At 43.8% G+C, this 15,918-nt stretch overlaps 1 protein-coding gene across 4 annotated transcripts in view; it reads left to right on the top strand.

The window, feature by feature from the left end:
- Nucleotides 1-11,818, top strand: part of PDGFD (platelet derived growth factor D) — a 221,751-nt gene extending 209,933 nt beyond the window's left edge. For all 4 annotated transcript variants that reach the window (XM_035008814.1, XM_035008813.1, XM_035008815.1 and 1 more), the window contains exon 7: nucleotides 7,858-11,818. In XM_035008814.1, coding sequence (XP_034864705.1) covers nucleotides 7,858-7,983 — 126 coding nt within the window. In that variant the 3' untranslated portion in view covers nucleotides 7,984-11,818. The remainder of the gene's footprint in view (nucleotides 1-7,857) is intronic.
- The last annotated feature ends 4,100 nt before the right edge of the window (nucleotides 11,819-15,918 follow it).

The raw sequence follows: 15,918 nt of genomic DNA, 5'->3' as shown, positions 1-15,918 counted from the left end.
AAAACAAAGAATAGAGAGTGCTCCCTAAATAAAGCCTTCAGCTTTGTAAAACTGGGTGGTGGGTTTTTTTTTTTTAAATCCTAAAAAACAATAAAACAATATGAACAAGTTTAAGGAGGTGACTTTGGAGTTAAAAGAGAATGGATAGGTCATAACTGGTATTTTCAACTTGGGAAGTGTAAGAAGTCAAATGCCACAGTGACCATGCTTACCTTACATGGGGAAACACATTATTTTAGACCTACATAAAGCTTATTTTCTTAGTCATAAGAATTCCTTACTCCACCCTGCAATTTTCCAGGGGAAAAAAATGTTCTCATATCCAGAGAATGCTATAGTCTATGTTCATTGTGTTCTATTTTTGCATGACCTGATGAACTCTAGATTGGATGTTATCCTTTGCATCCAAGAAGCTGCATTTTGTAATGTTTAGCCATACCCTGAGGATCAGTGCAGAATGCAGTCATAAAGCCAGAGTTAAAATAATCTAGCCAGTGACAAGATCTCTACTAGGCAGAACGCTGAAGAAAAAACATTCAAGTGGGGGCCTTTGATCTATCTGTAGAGTGCTTTATTTTCCTCTGGACTCTGCTCAGATAAAAGTTACAGCTTCATTTTTTAAATTGTTTATTGCGGAAATGGCAGAGTTAAACATACACCCAACCCCTTAAAAAAAAACAAAACCCTCGCCTCCCAGAGTGTTAACGCTAAAGGACTCTGAAGGGTCCTTCTCTTGCGTCTTTTCTTGTCTCTGCACACCAGAGCTGTTACCTGTAAATTTCTGTTCACAATTAATATCTAGAAAGGGAAGTCCTTGATCTCTGCTCATCACATGAGCAGGTCTGAGATGTCAGCATCTTTTTGAAGCTGCTCTCTGAAGCAGCTCTTTGAAACATTGTATCACAGTATTTTTACTTCTGGGGTCTGCAGAGCTCTACACAAAATCACTCTGCCAAGCGCTGGACAAACGGACAGAACAGCATCAATCCCTCCCTCAGCCGCTGCATAGCTGGAACAAACATGCCTGGCACATTGCCCCGCGACTCCTAAAATACCTTGCAGCATGTCCCAGCGATCACTCTGTTGAGTGCCCGGTGGAAAAGAGTAGAAGGCTTGTTCCGTTTCCAGCAATGGGGGTTGCTTGAGCCAGGCTCATTAGGGAAAAATCCTCGTTCTTTGTTGTATTCTGTGTCTGTGTTCTTACCCCAGAGACACGAGAAACCAGTTTCCTCAGCTTCTGGTTATAACTGATGAGATGTGAAATGAGTCTCCATGGGCCATGAGCACCCTTAAGGGGGTAACTGGAACTTGTCACATAAGCAGACCTGTGTCACTCTGTGCAAATATTTCAGCACTCAGTGTTTAGGGCATAAAATCTGAAAAATTATAAAGCTCCTAATGAAGCTTAGATAATTGTTCTTTCCACGGGTCGTGCTGTTTCTCCAGTAGGGGGTTGAGCGTTTTTTCACTGTGCGATACAGTGTTACTTCCTTTATGATTTTCTGTTTTCCAAAAGTTTGTGGGTACCCTGTTAAGGTATTTTTCCTATTTGCTCATAATAGTTTTTTGATGCCTCCTGGAATGTATAGGATACAAAAGATACTTTGGGGTAGGGATTTTTCAAAAGGAAGCTTCCAGAAAACATGTTGTGTAGACAATTAGAGGATGCTGTTATTTCAGTTCCCATCTTGCCTTGATAATGCGCCATGAAGGAATAGGATCTTCCCTGGAAATACAGTGACCTTTTAAATTAATACTTAACTGCTTTTCATCATCTGGTCCCCTGTCTATGGACATTCGGGCAAGAGCCAAAAACTCACGAAGCAGCAGAGAGAGAAAGATCAGAGTTAATTTTTCTGTCCTTCCTCTCGGATGCTGCTATAACCAGCTATCCTGTCTAGTAGAACTTTCTGCAGTGATGGAAATGTTCCCTTCCTGCCCCACCCAGTACAGTAATCTCCAGCAGCGCGTGGCTAGGGGGCACTTGACGTGTACGGAACGCAAACGGGAGACCGGACTTTGAATTTTCTATGATTTAACTAATGTAAACGTAAATAGCCACACTTGGCTGGTGGCTGCCATATTGAAGGGCACGGCCCAGACCCGTCTCTGTTTCTGGCACAACCATTCCTGTCTCTGGACAAAAATAATGACCCTAGATGATTATTTTTATTTCACTCTAGAATTTTATATTAAAAATTTGCTTCCTATTACAGCTTAAGAGTTAGGAAATGTAAGCAGATGTTTATATATGAACAAAAAGATTAATTAGAGGTTTTAAACTGTTGAGCTTCAGACTTGAGATAAAAGAATAGTACTTTTAGTTTTTACATGTTTTAAGCATCTGCCATAGAAACAAATTTAGCTAAAATTGGAAATTGAGATCAAGGAGACAGAAAAAAAATTTTGTTTCCAAAGAGTTTCTCCTCTGTGGCAAAAGCAGTGAGATGTGGGGTTATGATTATAACCAACCATAACAAAAGTCAAGAAAATTTCTTCTCTTTTTCTGGAAGTAGCATTTCTAGAGCTAGTGTAGCGTCTCCCAGCTTCCTCCTCTTTCTCTCTCTTTGGGTGAGACCGGGAGACCACTCTCCCGTGGGCTTTTCCTGTGTTTCCGATGAGAGACAGGGCAACAGAGCAAAACATGGCCTGACTGGAAGGAAGACGTGGCCTCTGGTTCCAACTTTGCCATACGGGAGGCAGCCTGGGGCCCTGGGGGTTCCTCACTTCATCCCCACAATAACCCACAATTTCAGGTTCCCAGGCAGACCTGAAGTTACATGGCATCCATTAACTGTTACACTATCCTACCCCCCAGATCCTACCTTAACTGACATTACGTGAAGAATGTAAGTAAATTGGTGATGGAAGTGCTAGGTCAATGTAAAGGAATAAAGATAGGATGGGAACAGTTAATGTTGATGGAAAAGTTCACTCACGCAGCAGTGGTAACACTGATGCTTAGCTCACGGGGATACTGGACAAAGGCTAAAGAATGGAAAGCCCAGAACAGATGTGGGTGGAGTTTTCGGAGAGGTCTGGCTTCCTTGCAGCCTCGATGACTCCCCGAGTGAATGGACCCTGCATTTAAGTACAACTGAATGTGCGCATTCTTTCCCTTCTAGACCTAGCTTCCTGCCGTCGCTTCGCAAACCTGCCTTGGGGTGTGCTCCCTCTCAGATAGACAAAACCATTTGTGACATGAATGGTCCTCCATGCTAATCCCATGCTCTGAAGTTGGTGTCCGGTTAACCTTCCATTACGTTTTCTGCAGTGGGTAGTCATGAGCCCTGTACGGTGCTGTCAGAGTTATGGACTGCATAAAAAAGGTTGGACTGCAGCTGGGTGCACCCTGCAGTAACCCCAGAGTGCTCCCAGAACACGTAATGTCTCCAGAGAGCAAGATTGCATTTTCAGTACTCGTGAGCGTTTTACGGACCCTGACTCTAATCCCAGCCTTTGGTCCCCCGCAGACTTCTTTGTCCAGGGAAGCATTGCTAAACTGTGTCATCGGGGTCTTTCTTACCAAGTACCCTATCTTATGACGTGCAGTCAGCCCTTCCGCTAGGACGCTCCGCATCTACTGGGGCTGCTGCAAGTTCAGTAATTACCCAGGCAGAAAATAATGTGTTATCCCTTCTCAAGATGTTTTTGCTTGTAATCACCTAGGTTTCAGAGAAATGGACTAGCAGCCCTTAATAATCTAAACTCTCCGCACATTTTTCATAAAGCCTAGAAGCATGGAAAAATTCAAAATGGAGGCAAAACTAGGAGGATTTTTTTTTTTTTTTTTTATTTAAGATCAGAAACTATGCATCTGGACTACCACTTGCTTTAGAAGTTGGGGAGAATCTTAAATAAACTCTTAATGATTCCAGCTTATACAATGCATTTGTCCTGAAATATGTGTTTTTGTTCCTACGTCAGCCATTAATCTGAGAACTATTACAAGGCCTTAACAGCCTTTTTCTTTATATTCCCAATAAAAAAGAACCCAACTCAACAAATAGCTTTTCTGCCTAGTATTGTTTTATTAGTGTAATAGCTTTATGGCAATGATTCATTCAGTGGTTTATTGGCAACGAGGCGAGTAACCAAGGTGAAATATTTTCTGTGATGTGGTAATTTGCAGACTGGGCATCTTTGACTTTGTGTAGTGTTGATGAAAGTCTCCAGCCGGCTTAGTCATTGTCCAATTAGTAAAAGTCAACTTTGCCTGGCTTCGTGTGGTTTTCCAGGTGGTGGAGAGGGTTCAGGATTTCCATCTCCGTCCACAGGTAAAAAGAAATGGCTGGCTGCTCGTTGGTGGATTTTATTTCAGGGTGTGCTCACAGCTGTGAACCCTAGCTGGGAAAATAGGAAAGCATTTTGGGATGGTCCTATTAGTAAGTCTCCTTCGGCAGCTGTAATTAATCCCTTCCCTTTGAAAGTGACCAGATAACCTATAACCAGCCAGTTTGCCTTCCCAGATAAAGGCTTTTCATTTCTCTTTTAACTTTCCATGCTCTCTCAAGTCAGCTTTGCTTTCTTCCTCCTTTCAATGCTGTGTACCTGAACCTAAGACTATTACATGGTCTGAAAGCTTTGAACATCAGTGCTGTGATCAGCCAGGAAAACAGCGCAATTTCCACTTTGTTCGAACAGTGCTTTCCGGTCTTGTCTGGGAAAGTGTCTGCCAATTCATTTTTCTCTTCTTATCAGCAAAACACATCTATACTGTGCTCATGTTGCTTAATATAAAACACAGGGAAAATCCCTGAACAATCAGGAGACCAGTTAGAAGACCTGCTGGGGCTCTGCGCTCATCCCACCTCACACTCTTTTGTTTGCCATCAAATGAGAAAGCAGATTGCCAGAGCCCTGAGTGTCCAGGGGCCGGTCATCACCACTCATTAGGCTTTCATAGCAGCCTTATGCTTATCATATGCTCATCGTCTTAGGAGTCATTTCCCTCCCCTGCATCTGCATACCCCCCAAATCTGGTTTACGTAGAATCTTGGACGACAGTGACTAATGCATATTGGAGAAATTCTCGGAGAAGCTGTAGGACTCAAACCTCTAACACCTTCCAAGGCACTCCGACCAAATATAGCCCAGCTGGACTTGCTGATCCGTCATGGGCGGGGCTATTCAGTACCCCAAAATGCCAGACATTCTTCAACCCTTATTGTTGGGTGGTTTTTTTGGGGAGGAGTAGTTTTCGTTTTTGGTTTTTTACTTATTTTTTTTTTCATGAAGAAGCCACATCTCTTTTCCCCTGTAATTCCCTGCAAGAGAGACCACGGAGCCCCACACAGAAGGCAGATGCCATTGTGATTCTGCTCTTAGTACTTTAAATCTTCTTCCCAAACTGTGAAATCAGTAAAAGTGGCCCCACACGTGGGGCACTTACTTTGGCCTCTGCTTTACTTCCTGGCTTGTGTGTCTGTCCCCTGTGTTTGTTGGAGGTGCAGGGAGGGAGGTAATGAGAGGAGATGCAGGGAGGAGGTGAAAAGGAGAGAACAGGAGTGTTCACTTCTCCGCTGGCGCCACCACCCACCCAGGGGGCGCTTCTTCGCCAGCTGCTATGTTCGCAACATGCTACTGAGCCATACAAACATCCGTTCCCATTTCGTAGGTGAGCTTATCCACATGGGGTCAAATTCTGGTGCCAACTGTGTAACTTTGGGCAAGTAGCTTGATCTCTCTCCTTACGTATGAAAATTAGAAAAGTACCTAATAGTGTTGCAGGAAAGCCCAAGTAGTATTTCAAAGTCACTTTCAACAGTGTGTGGCTTCTAGTAAATACTCAATATTAGTGGTAGTTTCTGCTATCCTTGCCTTCGAAGCACTTATGATCCAATGAATAGAGAGAATACAAAATAAATCGGGTGAACTGTGCAATACATGTTGTTGAAGGAGAAAAAGAGAACAACAGAATTAGCTCTCAGAACTGCCGTTTGGACTAGTTCACCGACAGCAGATACTTTTGAGTCTTTGTGCCTCTGGCATGAACCCTCATCGGGCACCCCTTTCCGCCCCCACTGTGTACTCATAAACATTCTTTTGAAGCTCTGCTACACGTGGGAATCCATGTCCCACTCCGTGTTAGCAGAGACCAGACCCCGTAGCTTGATTGAACATGGAACAAACGAGGTGCTTTATTCTCCTCTTCGCTGGGGCCCCCACGGCCCAGCCTGGCTACACAAAGGGGTACAAAGTGCTGAGGGCTCTGAACCTGCTTTTCCTAGTCGATGGTTTTGGTCTGTTTGTGACTCAAGGCAGGTAATGATGTGAGGAGGAGCAAATTGCTGGGAAGAGAATTCATAGTCAAGAGTCGGAAGAATGCCAGGAAAAGTCTTGTAGACTCTAAAGCAAGATTTTGCCACAGACCAGAGTATGCCAGCCAAAGCATCTCAGTCCCCACTCCAGTTCCCATGTGGAGCCCGACGCCCTTTGGAGACACAAAAGGAAACCATAGGCGAAGAGGCGTTGGTCCCAGCATGCTGGGACCCTAGCGGACAGAGCTCTGTGTGCGAGTCGAAGTGGCCAGAAGACCCCGCACAAGGCACACGGCCTCCTTGAGGGTCTCAGTCCTCCCATCTATAAAATGCGGATAAGGAGACATCCTCTACTAGGTGACAAGGTTTGTCGCAGGGCAAAAGAAATAATGTGTCTGTGCAAATCCTTTGAAAAGTATAAAATACAACATCATTGTATGGTAGCGCCTGCTGGAGTTTAGAGTCTGAAAGGAAAAAAGAAGAAAGTCAAAAGTAAAGGCTAACAGGAACCTAAGAACATACGGAAGAGAAGCAGTTAAACCGACCAGATAGTATCTGTGATAGTGCATACATGATTTTCCAAGTAATTGTGTCTGAGATGAGTAATGTTTGATTTCAGCGAAGGCCACAGCAGGGAAGAAGCTAGCTTCCATGTAAACTTATAAAATTAGGTTTCAACTTAGATTTTTTGTAAGTTTTTATTTAAATTCCAGTGTGTTAACCTACAGTGTAATATTAGTTTCTGGGGTACAGTGTAGTGATTCAACACTCCCCTAGATCACCTGGTGCTCATCACGACAGGTGCCCTCCTTCATCCCCAGCACCTGTTCCCCCATCCCCCCGCCCCCCTCCCCTCTGGCCACCATCAGTGTGTCCTCTGTAGTTCAGAGTCTGTTTCTTGACTTTTCTTTCTCTCTCTTTTTCTCCTTCGCTCATTTGTTTTGTTTCTTAAGTTCCACATATGAGTGAAATCATATGGTATCTGTTTTTCTCTAACTTATTTCCCTTAGCATGATACTCTGTAGCTCCATCCATGTCATTATAATCAACTTATTAATTCAAAAAATTAAGGATATGCTTTATGAAGAAATGCTGTACTGATACACAGATCAATGTAGAAGATTTTAGTGGAGCTGGTCTGTTTTGAATTGTAAAAGGTATTATGTGTTAACAAATGTATAAGAACATAAACACATTTTCACCTAATTTTGGCCAGTAATCACCTTCATCATGGCAAAAATACTTTACATTAACCAAACGTTTAGCCACAGCAGCGTATTATGTTCATGGAGCAACACTCAGCACAAAACAGGCCCTTTGAAAGCTATCGATAAGTGCCTGCCAGGACCCTGAGCTCGTCCTGGTACTGCAGGCTCGTAATGTAGGACCTGTTACTCTGTGGTCAGCAGACCACTCTACCCACGTCAGGAAGCTGGTGATTGTAAAAACATTTACATGAGTGCATCATAATAGCAAGCCCAGAGTTCCCACTGGCTTCTCAAAAGGTTGGGAACCAGTTGTCATAAAGAGCATAAGGGGCATCTAGTTGTGCTTAACTCTCAGGGCTTTCTAACAGGAGATATGCTTCTCGTCCTAGGTATTAAAGTTTGAACCCGGCCATTTCAAGAGGAGGGGCAGAGCAAAGCACATGGCTCTCGTTGACATCCAGCTGGATCATCATGAACGCTGTGACTGCATTTGCAGCTCACGACCGCCTCGATAATAGAATGTGCACATACTTACGCTGAGCATGAATGAATCTTTAGTTTAAGGAGGGTGTGGTAAGAGGCCCTTTTCCCACCAGCAACCGAACTTAACTACTAGCCTGCAAAGCAATGAATACAAATGGTTGCTGAGTTTCAACCTAGCTTTGTTAGCCATGGCAAGTAGAAAGGTATATCATCAACTTCTATATCCCAGAATATAGGATTGCATTTAATAATAGTGTCAGAGAATATGTACATGTATCTATACATACGTATATATTCTCATGTCTATGTGTAAATACATCAAATGGTTTATTCAGTGTATACAACCAGATACACCAGAGCTGACATATGGTGGAGTTATTTAGACCCTTAAAATCTTTTGACTAATTCAGGGACATATTAAATAGATGAAACATGGCCTTGGAAGACTCAGAAGATTATTTTGTTTATTTTTAAATTCGAATCACAAAACAATCTTGGATCTTGCTCTTTTAAAGAAAACACCTTGTATATTAAAAGCCAATAAATTAGCTTTTCTTATATAAACATCTTAATTATATAAAAAAAGGAAAACTATGGTTTCTGGGGAAAAGGCACAGACCGTTTTTCCCATGGGACGCACTACATGCTTACCTCTGTAGACAATAATTACCTATCTCCAGAAGCATGCCATAATAATATAGATGCTTTAGAAATTAAGTCATTAAGTCTTCTTTTTATGCATCTTGCTGAGGCATGCAAATTCACTTAACACCTGTCTCAAAAAAATTTCTCAGAAGGTTTATTATTATAATCCTCCCAGAGACAATTTATTAACTGTAGCAGAATTTTTAATTGTTTCATTCTGGAAACCCCTCCACAGAAGTAACTCCTTTTAGAAAATGGCATGGGGACTCTGTATGAGCCTTTCAAAATAGTGTTCGTTGAAAGATTTGGGTAGTTGAAAGTAAGAACAGTGAATGCAGAAATATTAACAGAACTGGAAATCAGATGGAATATTTGATTGGATCATATTTAATAATGGGTGCAAAACTCTCCAAAAAACGTGGATTTACAATGGCATTTAAATTTGGCAAGAATCATGAATTATTTATAGCCTAAAAGCTTTTGTGTATTAAAACCACCCGATTTTATTGATGTACATTCCTAATCGTACCCTCACTCACCATTCTGAATTCCTGTTTCTGAACTAAGTGAAATCAGATCTGGTGTCTGTGGTTCTCTCCAGATCTGTGGAGCTTGTTCTAAGAAGCTGTCCTGCAAGTTACAGGAACACAAATTTGGCCTCTCTCCACCACTAGAAACCTTGAGTTCGCATCAGCAGTCATTCTTGGTATTTAAGGTCATTTTCCCTCCCTGGCTCCTCAGTGTCTATTGGAAAGGAGATACTCCCGGAGTAGGAGGTGATTCATCATTCTCCAAAGCAAGGCTCTTGGGAGAGAGCACCACTGAAATCCAGATAGCTCCAGGGCTACTCAGAGAGAGTTCCAGTTTTCCTGCTGCCTTGAAACAAAAAGAGAGCCGATTTCTTCCATGAGTCTAGGTCCCTAGTGACTAGAACCAGTTTGAGTGAGGGGTGTGTGATGCGGTCTGGGTAAGCCCCGGGGCTCAGATGCTTGGACTTCAAAGCATTGGCCACGTTCTCTACCGTCCTTCATCGTATCCTCCTTTCCTCTCAGCTCTTTGAGACAAAAGGCCATTGCTTATTGAAGATGGGAAACTTCCCTAGAAGCGCCCAGTGTTCTGACCGCAGGGAGTGAGTGGTGAAATCACTGTCTTGTTCAGTTGTCCAGAATCCCAGAGCACAGTCAGAAATAGCCACAGCAGAGGCCCTCACCGTCAGGGACCTCCTTGTCCCCTTCACGAGCACGTGCAAGTTTACCGTGAAAACGTCGGCGTGGGTGCCCAAATCAAAATGTGTGTCACCTCTCTGGCTTGTGCAGCTCACGTCGTAGCTGTAAGTATGAAAAATTAGAGTGTTCTACCCCAATTTTCAATAAACCTTCCAGGCTGCAATAACCAGGATGGTTTTCGGCTAAAGCCCTATCTGTACTTTTTATTTATTAGCTGAAATGTAAGCAGGCATATTCACTCACTTTTCTTTCTTCTTTCCTGAGGGTTTTATTAAAACATCTCCCTTGGTTATCTGTTATCTATTGCACTTGCAACATGTAGCCAATAAATCTGTTTCATTGCCATCAAAGGAATAAAAAAGCTCGCCGTACAAATTACGTTTCAAAACAAACCCTAATCAATCCGCATTTCTGCATGGCTCACTCACCTGGAATAATGCCTTTCATTCAATATGTTCTTATAGGGCAGAACACTTTCATAAGTGGAATTTGTTATGTTTTTTGTCATATCGGTAACACGCGGCTTTTTCCTCTCGCAGCATTTTTCTATAGCAAATGTAATATGGCTCTTATCTTCATGAAAAATATATATTGCTTTTGAACAAAACTACTCCATTATTTAGTTCCCAATTGCAGTTTTAAAAGGTATACAGCGTTACGACCTTACTTTCACCAATGCATGCAGCTATTTGGGATGACAGGATGGGGTGATGGCTGAGGGCTTGGTTTGAGGAAGTAGGACCGGCGCGAACCTTGTCCCCTAGCAGCAGGCTTTTGCTCAGTCTCTGTCCCGGAGCTGGGCAGCCGGCGGGACTTGAGGTCTCGCGGTCTTGTTGTTGCTATTTGTGCCTCTGACTGTTTGCCCGCGGGCCTTTTAACAAAATACAGTCGCCTCTGACATTCCTCACTGAAGAGAGTTCACAGGCTGTCTCTTCCTTAGGGGCCTGACATCAGTACCATCCCGACTCATTTCCCTTTTGTCTGCCCTGGAAGTCTTTCTAGATGGGCCCCCCAGCCGGAGGGGGCGTGCTCCCAGCTCAGGGAGGCCAGAGAGGGGCTGCGAGCCTATGGCCTTTGATGTACGATCAGGGGACCGGGGCACGGGGACACAGTGTAAAGAGAGCTCTGCTCACTGCAAGAATTTGAGCTTTTGCTTGCAGCTTGGTCTTCATCATTGTCCTACGTGAGGCTGGACAGGAGCTGATCCATGTTGGCTGAAACTCGGCCACTTCGTGGAGTGAGCGGTTTCCGGTTGTTCAGGGAAAGGGAGTAGAGACGTGTATTCTGTGCCAAGAATCTATTTTACCATCGGAAATACCAGCTAACGTGTGAGTCAAAGTGTGGGTAAGGACAGGAAGGAAGGAATCAAATAACGCTGTGCATGGTTGTTAATTCGGATAACTTGGTTTTCACGATTTTTATATAAAAATCCAAGTTATCTGAATGTATATATATGTATACAATTGTCTGAATATATATACAAGTTATCTGAATATATATATATCTGTATCTGTGTGTGTGTGTATACACAGTATCTTAATGCAGATACCTTAATCATCTTATGTTATTTCCTGAAGTATACATGTGTCCAGTTTTACTCCAAGAACAACTTTACAGATGTCCAAATTGTTCATATCCTCCCGGGGTCCTCTGGTAGAATATTAAATTAAAATTCATAGATTGGTATTCATGCCTGAAATCCCAGGAAGTACAGTTCTGTTTATTGACAGCTCTGATCAAATATGCTGGAAGAGAGAATACTTATAATTCACTGGTTTTTATTGACATCCGCTTAAATTGTGTTGTTTTTAAAGATCAAGTTAAGGACCTGCCGCCCTGGGGTGGGAGGGGGTGTCTCCTGAGTGCCGGGGGGGCGACATCACCAAGGGGAATGGATGATTCGCCTCATTTAAGACTTCATGCTTGCCCTTCAGGTTACAGTCCGGAATTTGCAAGTTAACTTGTATCTTTTTTAAATAAAGTTCATTTATATAGAGATCTGTAAAAATTCTTTGGCAGACCCCATTAGAAGAGAGTGGGGCCATACTTCATGTAGCATGTTATGGGCCAAGAAACCTTCATTTTCCAATAAAACCATTTGACTTCTTAATTATTTATTTTATTTTATTTTTAAAGATTTTTGTTTATTTATTCATGAGAGACACAGAGAAAGAGAGAGAGAGGCAGAGGGAGAAGCAGGCTCCCCGCAGAGCAGGGAGCCCGATGCGGGGCTCGATCCCAGGACCCCGGGATCATGACCTGAGCCGAAGGCAGACGCTTAACCATCGGAGCCACCCAGGCGCCCCTGACTTCTTAATTATTTTAAACTGTTGGATACAGGCTGCCAGGTTTAGTGGCCAGGAACCAAACATTAAGATTACTCTTGGATTCCATTTATATTTTACATAATTCCTATAATATAGATTCTCTTTTAAGAACATATTCTGGGTCATGTTCTCTAATCTCCACCTCTCTGGTTGAGGTCATATTACAAATTCATTCTCTTCTGGTATCTTCTGGCCTTTCTCTTCTCCCTGTGACCCCCACATTCCTTTTTTTCCCACCAGTCTCTACCCACCAATCTTAGGGTCGGAGAGAATCAGGATCAGCGTCTGCTTTGGGAAGGCACAGGAGGTGGGGGCCATTCAAGGAGACCAGGAGAGCAAATGGTTTCCCAAGGGAGCACTTCATAAGCTTAGAGTGCCAACTGTTAAGAAATCACTGGTTTTTGTGAGTTGAGCACACCAAATGAATGTTTGCCATTATTGTCCATTTTGGTACAAACTTCAGAATGTGGTGGTGGATATTTATTGACTTCTATCAAAGGATACCTAGTCACCATCAATATGGGGAAAACTGACTAAGTTAAATGTTTCATTAGTTCATTGAACAACAAAATGTATAAAAACACACTGTGTATCAGGATTGCTTTGGGGCCAAAATACAAGGTCTACAACAAAGGATAAAAGTAGAGACAGATATTCTAGGGGGGATAAACAAGAAGAACAAAGATCTCCCAGCAAAAATGCATGAGGGAAACATGGGCCTTTCAAAGAATGAAAAGTAACGTGGCCGGAAGGAATCACAATTGGTGGTAAGTTTGAGAAGGCAGAAAAGCAGCTGGTTACACAAAGTCTTGTGTGGATGGCTAACAAAGTCCTATCCTCTACATGGAGGAGAGGAAGCCATGGGGGCTTTTAAGCATAGTGGGGCTGCAAGCATCACAATGCGTCAGAGAGAACCTTAAAAGGTCTTGGGTACAGTGACCAGCCGACCACTTTCTGGACCTGTTTCCTCGTTCACAAAATCAGAAGGGTAAGACAGAGCCTTTCCAACAGGACATTTCTGCATTTTGGAAATGGCAACCTGCAGGAAGGATGGGGGTAGGCATGTGAATTATAAAGCCCCTCAGAGTTCTTGGGACGAGACGCCGGAGACAGGAGGAGTGTAGGCCCCATGTGGTTGTGGGGGCTCTGCACTGCAACTTCCAGAAGGTGGGCTGGGACTGCCAGGAAAGTTAGGAGGATTCAGAGGTCTTAATGACTCAATTGAGGAGAGCAGTGCAGGCTCAGGGCATGTCCTAGAGGAAGAAGACCTGTGAGCTGGACTTTTGAGAGTATTCTCCACAGAACGCTAGGGAGGCAGGAAGAAGAGGCTAATTTTGAGAGAAGAGATCACAGTTGTCTCAAGAGCCAGGGCTTGTGAAATGACTGGGAGTCATCCTTAGAAGAGCAAAGCTGAACCCACGAGAAAGAAGATAAATAACAGAACCTGAAGGACACCCGTAACTACAGAGAAGACGAAAAAAGAGGAATTCGCAAAGCTCACAAGTAAGTTTCCAAAATGGGGTAAAAACTGAGGGCTGGTTAAGTGTCTGGCATGTGCCAGACATAACAGATTTGGAAAACAATAAAACAGCCACGTTTTCTGCCCTTATCAAACTAGAGAAGGGATGGTAGATATTAAATAAATAATCCATTGTATTTGTGAAAAGCAAAAGCATGAGGTGAGATGACACTAAAAGGTAGAACTTCCATCAGGGGAGGGAAGGGATTCCTTAAGAAATGGTCATTTCCTGGAGACATTAGAGCAGGAACAGAAATTTGAAGAAATGTTAGCCAGCAGGAAAGTGGAAGGAGACTGTGGTATTAGAAATGAAAATAAACTTGTGACTCGATTAGAGAAGTATTTTGAATTTTTAATTGACCACAGTTGATTTGGATTGGGTGTTGAGAAGGAGGTGGAGGAGGATGCCAGGGATTTTTCTAGGGCTTCTGGCATAACAAACTGGGCAGATAGAGATGCCATTTATTGAGATGGGGGCCCGGAAAGAAGAAGAGATTTGTGGTAGATCAAGAACTCGATATGAGACAATAATGGCAAACCGTCTTTGACGTACTCAGTCGGAGATACTAGGTCGGCGGTTAGGTCTGTGGGTCTGGAGCTCAGAAGAGGGTCTGGGAGTGAGAGAGATAAGCTTGGGAGCTATCATCATATAGCAACTAAAAGTTACAGGAATGGTTGAGTCACTTGGAGGAGGGGGAAGACCAAGGGGGAAAAGAATGACAGGACAATTGCAAGGGTATAAAAACAGCCTGGGTGGCAGGGGAAGAGATTGTCCCAAGGGGCTGGGCCTGTTTCATCAAGTACAGCAGAGAAGATGTAGCAGACGCCGACTGATTTACGTGCCCAGAAACACCCCTCCGGACCCCCCCCCCAACGCCTTTTCGGGGGAAAGCTGCTTTAGCTATGGCCCTGTGCAGAACTTGGTGCCGTGATGCCCAGCCCACTCCTGAAGCCACTAACTGTGTGGCTGTTGAGCGCCTAGAATGTGGCTGTAGGCTGAAGACGTCTTCGTTGTACTAACTTAAACTGATGTACATTTAAGTATGAACGGCCACACATGAATATGCATCAGACAGAGCAGCTCTGGACTGGAGGCATCACCCACAGACTTGCAGCCAAAGTAACATTTCACGGAACGACACACACACATCTCAGCTGAATATCCAGGGTAGCGGCACCTGACCCAAACTAGGACTTAAGTCTTTCTCACGATATATGGAACTGAGCAGAAATTCAGATAGTCTCTCGGGTTGCTGGGATGGTAAGACGTAAACATCAATGGCTATTGGCACCACACTGCTTCCACATGGACCAGAAAGCCCAGAGAAGTTCCCGCGACAAGACAAAGGAAGGGGAAGAATGACACCAGGGTGGAGAAGTAGTGGGGGCGGAATCCCTGGTGTCCCTGGGTCCTGAGGTCTGGCCACATGCCACTCCTGGGTTCTCCAGGAATGTCTCGTGGAGAGGTGTGAATCCGAGGGTAATGTGCTGTGGATGGAAGAATTGTGTTGAAATAGAGGTTTTGAGTGAAAACCACTTGCAAGTGCAAAGGTCCTGGGGCAGAAACAAGTGAGGGATGGTGTGAGGAGAAGCAAGAGAGCTAGGATATTGCAGAAGAAAACAGAAGTGAAAGAAGTATGCAGGGTTAATTCATATGGGTCTTTTAGGTCATGGCAAGGACTTTGGGTTCTCAGTGTGTTGGGAGGTCCTCAAGGAGTTTTGACCAGGGGAGCAAATGTTAGGACAAATGGTTAAAAGGTCCATCACTATGTAGAGAGTTGACTGTGGGAAACCAGAGTAGAAGCTGATAGACCATCGGGGGCCACAGGCTCAGGAGGGAGAGGGAGGCTCGGTGGAGGAGGTGAGAGCAGACAGTTTCCTGATACCTAAAAAGCAAAGCTTTTTTTTTTTTAATTTTTTTTTTTAAGATTTTATTTATTTATTTGAGAGAGAGAATGAGACAGAGAGAGAGGGCATGAGAGGGGGGAGGATCAGAGGGAGAAGCAGACTCCCTGCTGAGCAGGGAGTCCGATGCGGGACTCGATCCCGGGACTCCAGGATCATGACGTGAGCCGAAGGCAGTCGCTTAACCAACTGAGCCACCCAGGCGCCCTAAAAAGCAAAGCTTTAAAAGTAGAGTGTGAGGGAGGGAGCAGGGTCAAGAATGTCTCCAGGGAGCATGGCCCCGACTCCCAGGTGGATGCTAGGACATTTCACCTCCCTGGGGAAGGTCCTGATACAGGAGGATTG

The sequence above is a fragment of the Mirounga leonina genome, unplaced genomic scaffold, assembly GCF_011800145.1.
Source record: "Mirounga leonina isolate KUSES-001 unplaced genomic scaffold, KU_Mleo_1.0 Mir_153, whole genome shotgun sequence".
Lineage (NCBI taxonomy): Eukaryota > Metazoa > Chordata > Mammalia > Carnivora > Phocidae > Mirounga > Mirounga leonina.
Note: the sequence above shows the minus strand (reverse complement) of the source record. Positions and strands in the feature narration are given on the sequence as shown.